We start from the raw sequence: 14,783 nt of genomic DNA, 5'->3' as shown, positions 1-14,783 counted from the left end.
TTCTGATTAGTTTGTTCAAGTTATTTCACCAAGTGTACGCTATCATTCACGAATTCATGGATCAAGGGTTTTATCATTTTCATTTTTGACATGCCAGCAGCAGGGGCGCCAATCGGTGGGAGGGCATCAATGGCCTCCCTTATATTTTAAACAAATAGCTCTTATGTGTATTTTCATTGAAGACTGGTATTTCATTGAAAAAAACAAAAAAAATCCCCTTATGTTGGAAAATACATTCCCCTCCCCCTATACTTTCATGAATTGACGCCCACTGGAAATCAGTGCCAAGATTTTTTAGCATTGATGCTAGTGAACGGTCTCTGTGACGCATACCTTCCCTACTTGCACTAGCGCATCACTTTCCATTTTTCTCACCCCCCCCCCTTTATGTAAACATTTTAGTGGTCATTATGAATCCCACTTTTCAATCCTACGCACCAAGGAAGCCTAAAACCACTGACTCGACCGAAACAATTCTCAAATTTCCTCTAAGAGCAAAAAATGTCCTTCTCTAACTAAGGGGGCTTTTCCCTCAACAGATACGGAGATATGAGATGTTTAGAAAGATGGTGCGAAAAGTTATTAGGTCTGTTGCTTCACGATGGTTACGGCGGCTATTAACATAATTTCTTGATTTTATTCCAAGGAGGATTTTGGTTCTTTTATGAAAAACCCAGGAGGCTAATTTGACAAATGTCATTCAATGGTGCCAATATCGGCAAAGACAAAGCTTATTTAAAGCAATGTTGCCAAGACTGTCTAATTGTTGGTTTTACTTTTAATTTGCTCATTTTTATCTTAAGCTAAATTCTATCTATTATTCTAGTTTTGCCAAGAACGGCTACTAGGAAAAATATTCAATTAGTTTGTTTCTACAATTCAGTGGCGCCATTTCACAGAAATACACGGGGGGGGGGTCATATCCAGGATTGTTCGGGGGCAGGCTAAAAAAAACTTTACACAACTCATCACAAGTTTGTATATATGCACAGTTGTTATTTTTTACGAATCACACAAACTGCTGGGGGGAGGGTAACTCCTCTTGGATGCAGCCGTGGGAGGGGGTAAAAATTTGCTTTGGTTGTTTTTCAATGAAGATACGAAAAAAGTATTTCCCAAAAGCTAGAGGTGGGGATTTTTAATGAAAAACAAAAAAGGTACGGTAATTGTCAAAAATCTAGGGGGGTCAATTACTCCACTTCAATTGGCACTCCTGTATCCTGTCAGCACTATGAAAGGAAAAGTTTGCATAATAGGTTGGGACCAATGTGGTTTCATCATAAGTTAAAAGTAGTCAATACAGTGACTGCCACGGCGCCATTGCGTAATTTCTTGATTTTATACCAAGATAATTAATTTCTTCTTTCTTTTAATTAGATATCTGGCAAGCCAATTTGAAAATAGGTAGTAAGGAGAAATTGATATTCAAAATACGTAGTTTTTCGTATTCCGCTTTGGATTCGTTTCCATATAGGTAACCAGCCATTTGAATTCAATTAGCATCCACATAAGGATATATAAACACGATTCATTATTCTACATCCCAAAATATTAGCTTGTATTCAAAAAACATCTAGTAGCAATTTATTTGCATTATAATTTAATGTATTCCAGTTTTGCCGCATATAGACATGAATTACTGAGCGACAGTGAAAAACAAATTTCTTGTCTTTCAAGCCAAAAGAAGAATAATATATAGATCATGAAAACTATATGGGATCCTATAGCCTGAGGCAAGTATAAATTTGGTCCTTTAATCCCCCCTAAAAATCAAGAGATTGGAAGACATCAGTTATTCTCCCTTTTAACAAGAAAGCTGATAAAACTAAGTGCTAAAATTATCGGGGAATAATTCTATTTGATATTGCAGTAAAAATTTTCAGGATTATCGTCCTTAACCGCTTCAAGGGGGAAAGGGAGAATAGAATTCGTGAAAATAAAGCCGATTTCCGTCCCGGTAGAGGCTACACTGACAATATTTTTGCAATCTACATCATTATCCAGCAGTTTGAAAGGCATAATTTGCCCCTGATTCTGATACTTCTGGACTTCGTTTCCACCTTCGATCACTCGCCAAACATTTTGGGAAATTCTTGAAAATGATGGAATGCCTCTGAAATTTGTCGAACTACTTAAAGCATATTACAAGGGTTCTGTGAGCCAAGCATGAGTTTACGGAGAAGAGACTGAAGAATTCCCGGTTGAATTTAGAGTAAAACGAGGCTGCCTCCTGTCTCCGACTCTGTTTAACTACTGTACCGATTGGGTGCTTGAAAATGCGTTATCTTCTCATCCAGGAGTTCAGATTTGACAGAACATTTCACATGGAGACCTTGAATATACTGATGATGTCGCAATCATCTCGGACCTAGAGGAAGCGCAAACTATGCTCGATTAGGTAGTTACTTGGGCAGATCGCATTGCCTTAAAACTCAGTAGAGGGAAGACAAAATCTATGGCAATAAATCACACTGATCCTATCTCGTTAACTGTAAATCAAGTACAGTTGGATCAGGCCAACAGCTTCACTTGCCTTGGCTCCCAGCTTTGTACTGATGGATCTTCTGACGCAGATATTCAACATCGGTTGCAGAAAGCACAAAACCGTCGTGGAACTGGCTTGAAATAAGTGTAAGAACTAAAGTCCGAATCTACATGGCTTTGGTTCGAACAATCCTTCTTTATGGATGTGAAACTTGGTTAGTAAAGCGACTACATGAAAATGCACTGAAGGTGTTTGAGCGTAACTGTCTGAGCAGCATCCTCAGGTTAAAGATGAATGATTGCATATCAAACCTAGACATAAGATGAATCTGTGGTATCAAGAGATGCGTTGCCATCACTATCAAGGAGCGTGGACTGAAATGGTTTGACCATCCCTTACGAAGGCCAACAGAGTACTTGCCTAACCGAATCCTTCTAGGTGAGCCACTTAACTAATGGAAGAGACTCCAAGGAGGACAGCAGAGAAGCTAGTGGAACTTGGTTAAATTAGACCTTGAACCTACTGAGGGGATTCAGAAAGTTTGGTCATATGTTGGACAACTCAGTGGCTCCCATTTGCAAGTCAGCTGGCAGTAAACCGCACTACGAGGTCAAAAAAGATCACTAAAATCCTTGATACCGGGCAAGGTGGTAACGCCTGATTTCCGTCACAAGTACAAGTACAAAAGTACAAATTGTCTTTTTCACTTCGCTTGATCTACCAGTCCTGGTTGAACTTCCTTGACGTAATGATGCTAGGGCTGTTGTGAAAATCTTTTAGTTTTAAAGATTGTACTTAGTGAGTTCTTTCATATTCGTTTTTTTTTTGTTGCTGAGGACGGTCCTTGGATATGGGGTCGAAATATTTATTTAAAGTTGCGTTCCACTGTCTTAAAAAATTTCCTGTTGTTCTACTTGTTGTTTATGACTTCCTTTATCTAGCTTCAAATGTAACTCTTTAGCGGTGGCGCCACTTCACAAAAACGTTAGGGACAAAATGTATTTTTCTTTATGTAGGAGGAGGATTGTTTTTTTCCAATGAAAAATACAAAAACGGACACTTCTCGAAATCTAGCAGAGGATCCAAAATCTGAAGGGTGGGACAAATACCCCTACTCTATTAATTAATGCCACCGCTCCTTACAGGCAGATTAAAAAGGTAAGGAATACGGCACTAGACCCTTAAGGTCCGAACCGGCGGTGCTGATCTCCGTCCCAAGGCCTTTCAGCCAGGAAGTGCAATGGGGAGATGAGGGCCAGCCATCCTGTGCTTTTTGCACACCCTTCCTGTTTACCTTCCCCAGATTTCTCCAGGTACCCATTTAAGGCCGGGTCGACTCTGGCTGAGCTTACTGAGTCACGCCACTGACCTCCATCCCAAACCAAATATTTGGGTACACTAGGATTCGAACCCTCGCCCTTTCGGAAAAATGATGCTAAATCCAGCCCATCAAGGCTAGGACGGCTCTGCATGCAGATTAACTAGGCTATAACCTAATCTACATACTGACTGGTAGATTACAAATATTAATTTTGCTTTATTCACCTGGGAGCAATGATATCCAAAATAATAATAATAATAATATATACAATTATATAAACAGAAGAAGCGTGACAACAAAAAAAGATAGAAAATAAATAAAAATTTGATTTAATTGAAAATCACGTACCAATGAAAGGGCGGAATAAGAAAAAAACACGAACAAATACACTTGCAAAACAACCACAACATAGATGCACTGCAATGTATGCTAATACGTATACGTGGAAGTATATGAACGTAATTTACGTATACTTGCAGCTTACATGTAATACGAAAATATAAGAATTTTCAACCATGGCAGGCATCTAACTTTCTTTTTGTTTTTCAATCAGTTATGAAAATGAGATTTCAGGATCTGTTATCCTATATTTGTAAACCGTTTCTTTTCAGAACCGTCTACAGGTCTCTGTTAAAATTATTAAACTTGTATGTACCGTTTTCTTATACAAATTGAAATAGAATTTGTATGAAAAAGCTTAATTTAGAAAGCCCAGTAAAAGAAGGAGCAAACACAGATTATAGTGCCAGATCAGGGCAATAGATAGACACCAAAATCCATTCCCCTATACATCTGCTGTAGCCATACAAACAAGAAATATTTAGCATGGAAACCGGGTAGCATAGCCGGGTAGTTATCCATTCCGCTCCCCCTTAATCAATCTTGATTTATATATCCGTGGTCGTGCAGTTATTTGGCGAAGTTGAATATGGTTGAACGGATCTTTGTTTTATCAATTTTGTAAAAAATCTTCTAGAAAGGCGTAACATACAGAATATGCAAAATTTCTTTCGCCAATGCAAATAAAATAATAATAATATAAAACAATCAAACAAGTGATGATATAAGCATAACCGCAAATAAGCCTCTTCTTTAAATTATAAAAAAATTAAGCAAAGAGAAAACAGGTTTTAATTTTGACAAAGCAGTGAACAAAAAATACAAAAACAAAACTACACTTTGACTAAAAAAAAATAAAAATATTCCAAATATTTTAGTTAAATTTTATTAAGTTAAATTAGTTAATTTTAGTTACAGCGTAGTTTTGTTTTTATACTTTATTTTTTGTTCACTGCTTTGTCGAAATTAAAACCCATTTTCTCTTTGCTTAATTTTTCGTGAATGGAAAAGCAGTGTGGTCTAAGAAATTATTTCTTTTAATTATGAACCGGATTTTTTTTCATAAGTAGCCATACCAAACAATATCAGCACCGCCAAGCTTGTGAACAGTCTTTGGGTTTCATCCCTCCCCGTGAATCTTCCACATCCTTCCTTGCAGCAAAAGCTGTTTGCCCAGATATACTACACTTATTATTTATTTATTATTATATATTATTTATTGCACAGCGTCATCATGTATCCATGCTTGCTCACTACGTCAAGGGAAAGCCCATTTTCAGAAATTACGTTCACCAGGTGGTGCGTGTCAATCGTGGTGGAAGTGTGCCAATCATGGCAGAGCTGTGTGGCACACTCGGTGTTCTGAGATGTGCCATAGGTGGCAGAAAGAGGAAGCCCCCTCGCACTTCATAATCACTAAATAGATAGATAGTTCATCACTCAGTGTTAAATCTAAATTTCATTTAAAACCAGGGGGTGGAGATAATCCCAAGTCAAAATTAGGTCAAAGAAAACAGCACAGAAAAATGAAACAATACTGGCCATAATGTTTAATGCCTTACTCTCCCATGCCCAGCTCCAAGTTTAACAAGGGAGCATTTTCGCATAAGATATAAGTCCAAAAATGAGATGATAGCCCAGGCTCGTAAGAATAAGCTTTCCGGACCCAGACACCTAACTCCCCCATTCGACATGTCCCTGTGGTAGCCCTCAAGTACCCCCACTAAATGACTTTAGGCAGGATATAAAATTAATTTCTAAGGCTAAAATTACTATCACTTACCAATTGTTTCATCTAGTACAACACCAGCCCATTCACCAGGAGCAAATTGAGTTTCACCAATAAACTGAATATGACCAGGTTTTGTACCTCCGACCCAAACTCTGTCCCCAACAATAAAACTGTCCGTGTCTGTTGTCAAAACTACACTCACATCTAAAAAATATCAAAGGAATAATATTATTAAGCAAAAAGAAAAAAATATTATTATTAACCAAAAAAATAGAATTATTAAACCTAATAATAAAATAAGAACGGGGGCAAAGGAGGAGCCCTTCCAGCATGAAAGCTTGAAACTTTTTGAGCATTTCAGAAACTTCTACTATTTTCTACGCCATTGGACGGTTTTAGTACTTTTCCAAAATTGTATATCCCTCCCTCCAAGGCCGTATCCAGTGGGGTTAGAGATTCAATCCCCCTCCCCAGAATTCTTGTCAGACCCGTAAAACCATAACACAATGCATATATAAACAAGTTTTTAATGCAAATTTATTTAATTTGTACCCCCTCCACCCCCCACCAAAAGAAAAACTGGGTACGGCCTCGTCCCTCTCCCCCGAATAAATGCATGCACATAAACCTTGATTGAGAGGTACTAAAACATCTTCGCTGTGTCATTCAAACCAGTTACAATTTATGCTTTTGGTTGCCTGATGATGTAAGTTTAGTTTTAGGTTTTACTAGCTTGAGGGTGTAAGTTTGAGACATTTAAGCTGTTCAGAGGGCAATATGAAGTCTTTAAAACAAACCATTAAGGCTAATGGTCTTTTTTGTTCCCGCCCAATTTCTGAAACAGATTCTAAGAATCTTAATAACGCCACTGCTAGTATCTATTCGATAGCAAACTCGTTTATGAGACTTGACAAAAACATAAACAAGTGGGAGAAAAAAACAAAAGATGTTTGTTTAGGAAAAAGCACGTTAGATTCTACGGAGATTAATTTAAATGAACAGGTTATGTAAAAGAAAATATACCCACTGCTGAGCTAAAAATAGTGTTTTCTTTTGCACATCAATTTAAAGGGTAATCCTATATTTTTTCGCTCAGAGATTTTGATTCGATGTGCATTGAATGCAAATGGTAGAACTTGTACGAAAAGTAGACAAATCTTTTATTTTCGAGATGGGTGTCTGTTTTGAAATGTAAAGCGTGAACTCTCCCAAACCTCAACCGAGACCGAGTCCGTTTGGAAATGAAAATTGTTTGGCTATTGGGAGAACCCTTGGGTATTGAGAATTGCAAGCAGTTAGCCAGGTGGGTGAAACACCCACCTGGCTATTTTCTTTTAATCTTCAGTTCTCGAAGTCCACCAGTCCCCAAACTTAAACCTCGTCATGTTACTTCTGAATTCCTTTTTACAAATTGTGATGAAAATGAAATAAATGAAATAATTATGTGTATGAAATAACAATCCTGTGGAGTAGATGAAGTATCGTTAAAGCAACAAAAACAATTGTTATTTCTATTTTGACTCATCTGATTAATTTATCACTTGAAGAGGGAACTTTTCCAGAAAGACTTAAATTAGCCTGAGTGCTACCCCTTCACAAAGGGAAGTCAAAAAATGAACCGAGTAATTACCGATCCATTTCTATTTTACCTTTTTTTCGAAGATTTATGAGAAAGTAGTCCATGAAAGAATGTATGATTACCTCCAGGAGTAGAATCTTCTGTGCGATACCCAACTTGGCTTTCGCAAAGGACTTTCTACGGATATGCACCAGCTATCTGGAATTCAATCCCCTTGGAAATCCGGAACTCAAATAACCTTACTACCTTCAAGCGAGCAGTGAAGGGTCGTTCCAGAAATACTGTTTAGATTTGAATATCATGCGGTCCTCCTCTTTTCGATCTTTTCTTTTATTTTCTTTTTTTTCTTTTCTTTCTCTTCGTCACTCCCCTTTTTTCTCTTTTTTTTCTTTTTTGATAAATCCAGTTGATTCGTTGTTTCTGTTAGTTGATTGTTTAATTATTCTTTAGTTAGGTTTCTGCCCTAGTCAAGCACTTTTGTGCTTTCCTGGCAGATTTTGTACATGTAATTATGTGTTTTTATTTAAATATATATGATTGAATTGAATTGAAGAATTCCTGCGAACAAAACTCTAGCACAGCTTGCATCAAACAATAAGTGCGTAATTGGTAATTTGATGTGTGTGTAGACTTGTTCCTGTGTTTGCGTACGTTTGTGTTTTTGTGCTCCTCAATCTCATCCTGCTAAATAACTAAGAAGACTAATCCGCCATTCCATCATAAATTTACTATGAAAAAGTAGCACATAAACAGAATTGATGGAAATAAAACTAATTTATTGGGAAGATAACAAGAGGAAAAGTTTGTGTAAAACGAAAAACTCAATGCATTCCCGTACTAATGAACTTATTTTGGAAGAAATATAGCCTCTCAGGCGCATACGGGTTAAAGCACATAAAAAAGAATTTTTATTGAAATAGAAGAAAAGCGATAACAGTAAAAAGTTTGGGATTTCCCAAAAGGAATTTAAAAACCCTTGTCCATCGTATCTGCCCCCATTAAAATACAACAACGAAAACAAACAGTCCGCACATGCAAAAGTAAACTACCCAAAGAAAAAGGATGAATGTTTGAGAGGTTTTTCACTCTCAGAAATCATATACCTCAGGTGGCTAGTACCAAGCATGGCAGAAGTGTGCCAAGCATAGCGGAACTGTGAGAACAGTACTAAGAGTGAATGATCTGTGCCAAGCATGACATAAGTATCCCAAGCATGGCAGATGTCTGCTAAGTCTGATACAAGATCGTGATTTCATAGCAATCTGGGAATGTACATTATACAATTAGGCTAGTGAGTTAAGTAATTGAAAATTAAAGAGCCATTTGAAACAGACGGACAGAAAATAAAATCCTTCAATGATCTAAATGTGAAACGGTCAAACATTACTGTCTATGCATAATTGACTGAAAATGAAGAGAAATAAAAATAAATAATTATACCAAACATAAAAGAAATGGGTACTGCTATATACAAATAATTAAATCCTAAACGATTAAAAATTAAAATGAGTGCTAAAGTTAAACCAAAAAGGACACAAATTACTGCCCATAGGAGTTCGACTAGAGTTCCGTTCTAACCGTAAACCAAAATAAAAAATTGTCGCTAAATAGAATCTGTAAACCTTAATTGTTGATGTTTCCTGTAATTAGTATATTAAACACTAAATAATTATACATTACACATTCAGTTCATTTTCAATATCTTTCCAGTCACCTTGATTTTTATAGTGGTTTTTTTTTGTCAGTATTTTGGAATTAATAAGATGAAAGCTATTTTCCTTGTAATAAGATTAGGGCATTAACGTTATTTTGTGTTAGGGCGAGATGCACAAGATTTCGGAAAGAAACTTAAAGACGCTTTAATTAAATACCAAAAATGAACGAATTGTACAGAAAACGTAATAATTGTAGGAAAAACTATAAAAATCACAAATACTAAGCCCAAGTAACATACAAGAAATTTATAAGAAAAAAACTAAAATTGTTTGTATTAAATGTATTTAATATACTTCAGACCAGATAAGAAACTTCATTATTTTTGGACATTGACGAAGAATGAGACAGAAATTTATGGAGGAAAAAATAATTTTCCTTGCCAATATTTTTTAACACATTTTTTTTTATCAAACACGAAGATTTATCTATTCCAAATCAGACCAAATTATTTCTTCAAAATCACTGTTTTCATGCATTGAGTTCCTGGTAAATTCACTGTTCTCCCCCGATCCCTTCTGTGCGTTTTTTTTTCTTGCTGTTCACTTCAACTCGACTCAACCTTCTTTTTTTTCCTCTTTTTATTTCTTGAGACAAGCTTGAGTCATTCGGTTGGTGGGCTGTTGTACATTTTACAGACACAGGTTCTCTGATTTCCATATTCCTTGCAACCCTTGAGTCTAAAATTTCAGGAAGTAAGGATTCATTCCAGAAGGCTTCAAGCTTCGGAAATATTTTTTCCCAGTAGTCTTTCGATCGGTGAACTGTAATTATTTCCCAATCCTCAATAGAGTTATAAACTATTAAGTGGCATACCATTTTATCCAGTATCTCGAGTTGGCCTTGTATCTGGGCGAAATACCTGTGATTTTTTTTTAACTGAAGACCTTCACTGGATAATTCAAGAAAAAATGCTTTAACTAAATTTTTTGACTGGGCCACATCATAAATGGTTTTGAACTCTGGTATATTATGCACCGTTTTTATCTCTATAGGTGTGCCATTAGGGAGCAGCCCATCTACAGATGCAGCAAGATACTGATACTGTGGATGCACACTGAGTCCTATTTGATCTCCCTTTACGACTTTTAAGTTGAATTTGTTTTCATATGCTTCTAGTGCCACTACTTCTAAATCTAAGCCCTTTTTCATTAGGGCAGAGCAGAATCTAGGTCCCAAGTTTCGAATTTGCTTAACAATTGGGGCAACTCTGGTGCTGTTTTTTCTGGTTGCAATTCTGTGGAAGTAACTACTAGTTATTCTCTTAGATCTTTCTTCAACCCAAGTGTCATTTTTGGATTGGCCCTTGGTACTGTTGAACAAACAGCTTATACTGGCAAAATCCAATTTTAAATTCTCGTCAGTATATTTTTGTATGGCCAAATTCATTTCATCAGAAGTCATGTCTGGCTTATTGCAATTTGGTCCATAGTCACGATTACCAAAGTTATAGTTTCTATTTTTTAACTTAGCAACGTGTTTTCCTCCAAGAGCACTATAATAACTGGTCAAATTACGTTTAGATATTACACGGAGTTTAGCCGTTTTATTGCAATATTTTTTTGTTACGCTAGAAGGACTAAGCCCAAAAATATTTTTCCAAGCTAATTGATGCCATTTTGGACCTGAATTATAAGCAAGACTTGCTCCATGAACTCTTGCATGATATGAACCTCGTTTAGACCGGCTTATTTGCTTTCCTCCGATGAATTTAGCAACAACTGACATGTAGCTTTCAGCTAAGTTTGTACGGAACATGGTACGGACCTCTTTTTAACAAGATTTTCAATTCTTCTGCTGTTCCATTATTTTCAGAATTTATTTTTATCGCACCCCTTAAATTTTTTGTCAGTTGCTGGATAATTCCTCGGGGAAGACATTTTGTGCACAAACCTTTTTTATTTTTGCACAAATTATATAGATGGGCTGTATAGTTTTTTGTGACGTGATTTGCACATTCATGTTTCCGTATGTTGGAACCGTAGGAAACACTTTGTTTTAGCTTATAAAAAACACTGGAATCACCGTCACCGATAAACTCTAAAAACTGTAATCCGTGCATCTCCTCACTGGAACGAAAGCCTTCAACTAGAATATCTGTTTCCATGCTCCTTGAATTTCCGTTATAATTCAGAAAGCAGAAATGATCTTTGGGAATTACTTTGGCGTTTGCAGAAGAAAAACATATATAACAGTATTTATTTTTTATGCCAACATATAACAGTTTTTTCGTAAATGTATCTATGATAACTGCAACACATCCTTTGGCCGAATAATCGTATCCTTTGCTACGCTTATTCCAGCCTCCATCACATATCACTTTTGTCCAGTATGAGTCCTCCTTATACCTATCATCATGAATGGCTGATTTTAAGGCCTCTCGTCCATTTTCTAGCAAAATTTCCGATAAACTATTCATCCAAGCATTACCAAGCTGCCTTTCAATACGGGAATAAACTATTCGTGACATTGGTTTCACTCCAAGCACCCCGAAGAATTCACACAGTGTAGAATACCCTCCTCCACTACCCATGGCTCCCCAAACAGCCTTCGAATTCAAGCAGCCTTTAAGACTTGATTTTTTTTCGGAAAAAGCAACCTGTGTCTGGTCCGTAAAACTTGAAAGATATTCTTTTACGCTTGTTGCTGGACATTCTGGTTCACCTTTAATCCTCTTTTCCCAGTTACACTTATTACACTTAACTTTCAGTTCAGTTTTCAGGCCTTTCTTTTCTAATTGCTTTATAATCAATTTTCCGTGATCGCAACTGATTTTGTGTCTGAATGCTGAAATTACTTCAGCAAGGAAATACCTTAGATTCACAATGCAGTTTCCATCTGGAATTCCAGATAAGTCTATCTCAGTATTCGTATCGGGGCAATCAACACCGTAAGAACCACTACCGTTTCCCAATTTATTTGAATCGTCTATGAGAGGATTTGCTGAAAATTCTTCTGAAATTTTCGATCCATTTGACAAATTATCTTTATCTTGTTCTCCAAGCAGCACCTTTCTAAAAAAAATGAAAAGAACCATAGAAAAACAAAACAGCGACCCGGCTCAATAGTAAACGAAAGTCTAAAAAACGAAATTTTGATACTAATAAATACGTCAAAAGAATCGGATTTTAATTAAATTTAGTCCTACCCATCAAAAGATAAGAGCCTGAGAAAATTTGTCTTATTTTGGAAAAAAAGGGGGAAACACGCCCTAAAAGTCATAGAATTGTTTTGCCAGAAGACTGATCAAGGGTGCGTGTTTATTTGTTTTTTGTTTTCTTTTTCCCAGGGGTGATTGTATCGACCCATTGGTCCTAGGGTGTCGCAAGAGGGCTCATTTTAATGAAAATGAAAAGTTCCAGTGCCCTTTTTAAGCGACCAAAAATTGGAGGGCACCTAGGCCCCCTCCCACTTTCATTTTTTTTCTCAAAGTCAACAGATCAAAATTTTGAGATAGCCATTTTCTTAAGCATAGTCAAAAAACATAATAAGATGTCTTTGGGAACGACTTACTCCCCCATAGTTCCCGGGGGAGGGGCTACAAGTTATAAACTTTGATCAGTGTTTACCTTGACCTGATGCCCACTTAATTGGACAATCTGTCTTGGCTTTTTCTACAATTGGCCATGACTTGACTTTTCCCACAACTATTCCTTTTAATTAAAAGTCAACGGTTGAGGGGTTTTGGCTGAGGGGGGGGGGGGGGGGGGTAGAGGGGAGGGAGCTACGTTGAAGGATCTTTACTTAGAGGAATTTGTCACGGGGGAAAAGAAATTCAATGAAGGGGCATAGGATTTTCTAGCATTATTAAAAAAAACACTGAAAAAATAATAATGAAGAAGTTTTTCAACTGAAAGTAAGGAGCAGCATTAAAACATAAAACGAACAGAAATTATTACGCATATGAGGGGTTCATCTCCTCCTAAATACCTCGCTCTTTCCGTTAAAGTAATTTCAACTATATATTCTACGGACTTGGTGATTCTAGGGTCATTCTTAAAGAACCGGGAGAAAATTTAAGCTTTAGTGTAAAGAGCGAGGTATTGACGAAAGGGCAAACCCCCTCATATATGTAATACAAATATACAAAGTTCTAGGTGCTTTTATAAGTTACCAAAAATTGGAGGGCAACTAGACCTCCTCCCCCACCCCATTTTCTTCAAAATCGTCAGAACGAAAATATGAGAAAGCCATTTAGACAAAAAAAGATATGCAAATTTCGTTGTGCGGTTAGCCAAATCAAAACATGCATTAATTTAAAAACGTTCAGAAATTACATAAAAAAAACAGTTTTTTTTAACTTCAAGTAAGGAGCGTCATTAAAACTTAAAACGAACAGAAATTATTCCGTATATGAAAGGGGTAGTCCCCTCCTCAACGCCTCGCTCTTTACGCTAAAGTTTCTTATTGTTTTAAAAAGTATAGTTGTGAGAAAGAGTCAAACTTTAGCGTAGAGAGCGGGACATTGAGGGACTACCCCCTTTCATAAACGGAATAATTTTTGTTCGTTTTAATGTCGCTCCTTACATGCAGTTAAAAAAAACTTGTTTTTTTTTATTTAATGGACAAGAGGGAATGAAACTTGTGTATGTAATTTTTACTTACCGGTATTTTAAATTCAGCCACCTTTTGTTGATAATTTTCTTCCTCATATCTCAAATGTCTTATTGACTTCAGTTGACAAGTCAACTAATCAGAGACACAATGCCTTGGAGGCGTAATGCCTAAAATTGGATAAGAATCCCGCCTTTTTTTCTATTGGCTGATGAACAACGCTATTAAGCCGGAAACAGGGGTAAAATAAGTAAAAAGTAAGCACATTTTGAAATTGTATTTTTCTGATTTTGCTTTCAAACTATTTATGATAGACATCAGAAATTTTCTGTAATGGTTGTAGATTATAAAATCTACATATGATCCAAAATTCTACCCTCTGGAGCCAACTTCATACCTTCTAGCAAGAAAAATGTTGAAAATTAAAAATAATTTTTTGCACCGTTAAAAATAAAAATATAACAATTCTGCAACCAACATTTTTTTTTAAATACTGGCAGGATGAACTAAAAAAAAAATCTACTGTCATTTCCCATCCACTAAATTTTTATTCACCAAACTAAAATAACTTGATTTCTTTTTTTTGCACAATAGGTAAAGCATATACAGAAAAAGTGAAACCAACATTTTTTTCCTTTTTAACTCGAGAGTCATCAAAAAAAAAATCAGTTCAAAATCACCAAAATCGCAGAAGTTATTCATGATTTTCTATCATAGGAGAAATAGCATTGGACACAAATTAAGACCATTAGCCTTAAGGATATTCAAAAAGGAAGAGTCACAACTGGTTTTGAATTGAATTCACCACCAATCACCTTGTGGAACACGATATGAATTGTTTTATGTCTACTAATCAGAAAGCCATTTAAACTATTTGACAAAAAAAAATTAAAAAGTAAGATAAAGAAAAAATAAAAATCTAATACCAAAAAGTATGTTTTTTTGGTAAAAGGCAAGGTCGTATGCGGGGGGTTAGGGGGTGTGAACCCTTCCGCCCGAAATGGTTGTCCGTCTCGTAAAAACTATGACAGAAATGAATAGGAACAAATCTTGATGCATT

The 14,783-nt window shown here is 36.3% G+C and overlaps 1 protein-coding gene across 4 annotated transcripts in view; it reads right to left on the bottom strand.

Moving 5' to 3' along the window:
- LOC136040250 (CAP-Gly domain-containing linker protein 1-like) overlaps nt 1-14,783 on the bottom strand; it is a 185,626-nt gene that overhangs the window by 152,755 nt on the left and 18,088 nt on the right. For all 4 annotated transcript variants that reach the window (XM_065724461.1, XM_065724462.1, XM_065724463.1 and 1 more), the window contains one exon: nt 5,929-6,081. In XM_065724461.1, coding sequence (XP_065580533.1) covers nt 5,929-6,081 — 153 coding nt within the window. The remainder of the gene's footprint in view (nt 1-5,928; nt 6,082-14,783) is intronic.

Source organism: Artemia franciscana, chromosome 20 (assembly GCF_032884065.1).
Source record: "Artemia franciscana chromosome 20, ASM3288406v1, whole genome shotgun sequence".
NCBI lineage: Eukaryota > Metazoa > Arthropoda > Branchiopoda > Anostraca > Artemiidae > Artemia > Artemia franciscana.
Note: the sequence above shows the minus strand (reverse complement) of the source record. Positions and strands in the feature narration are given on the sequence as shown.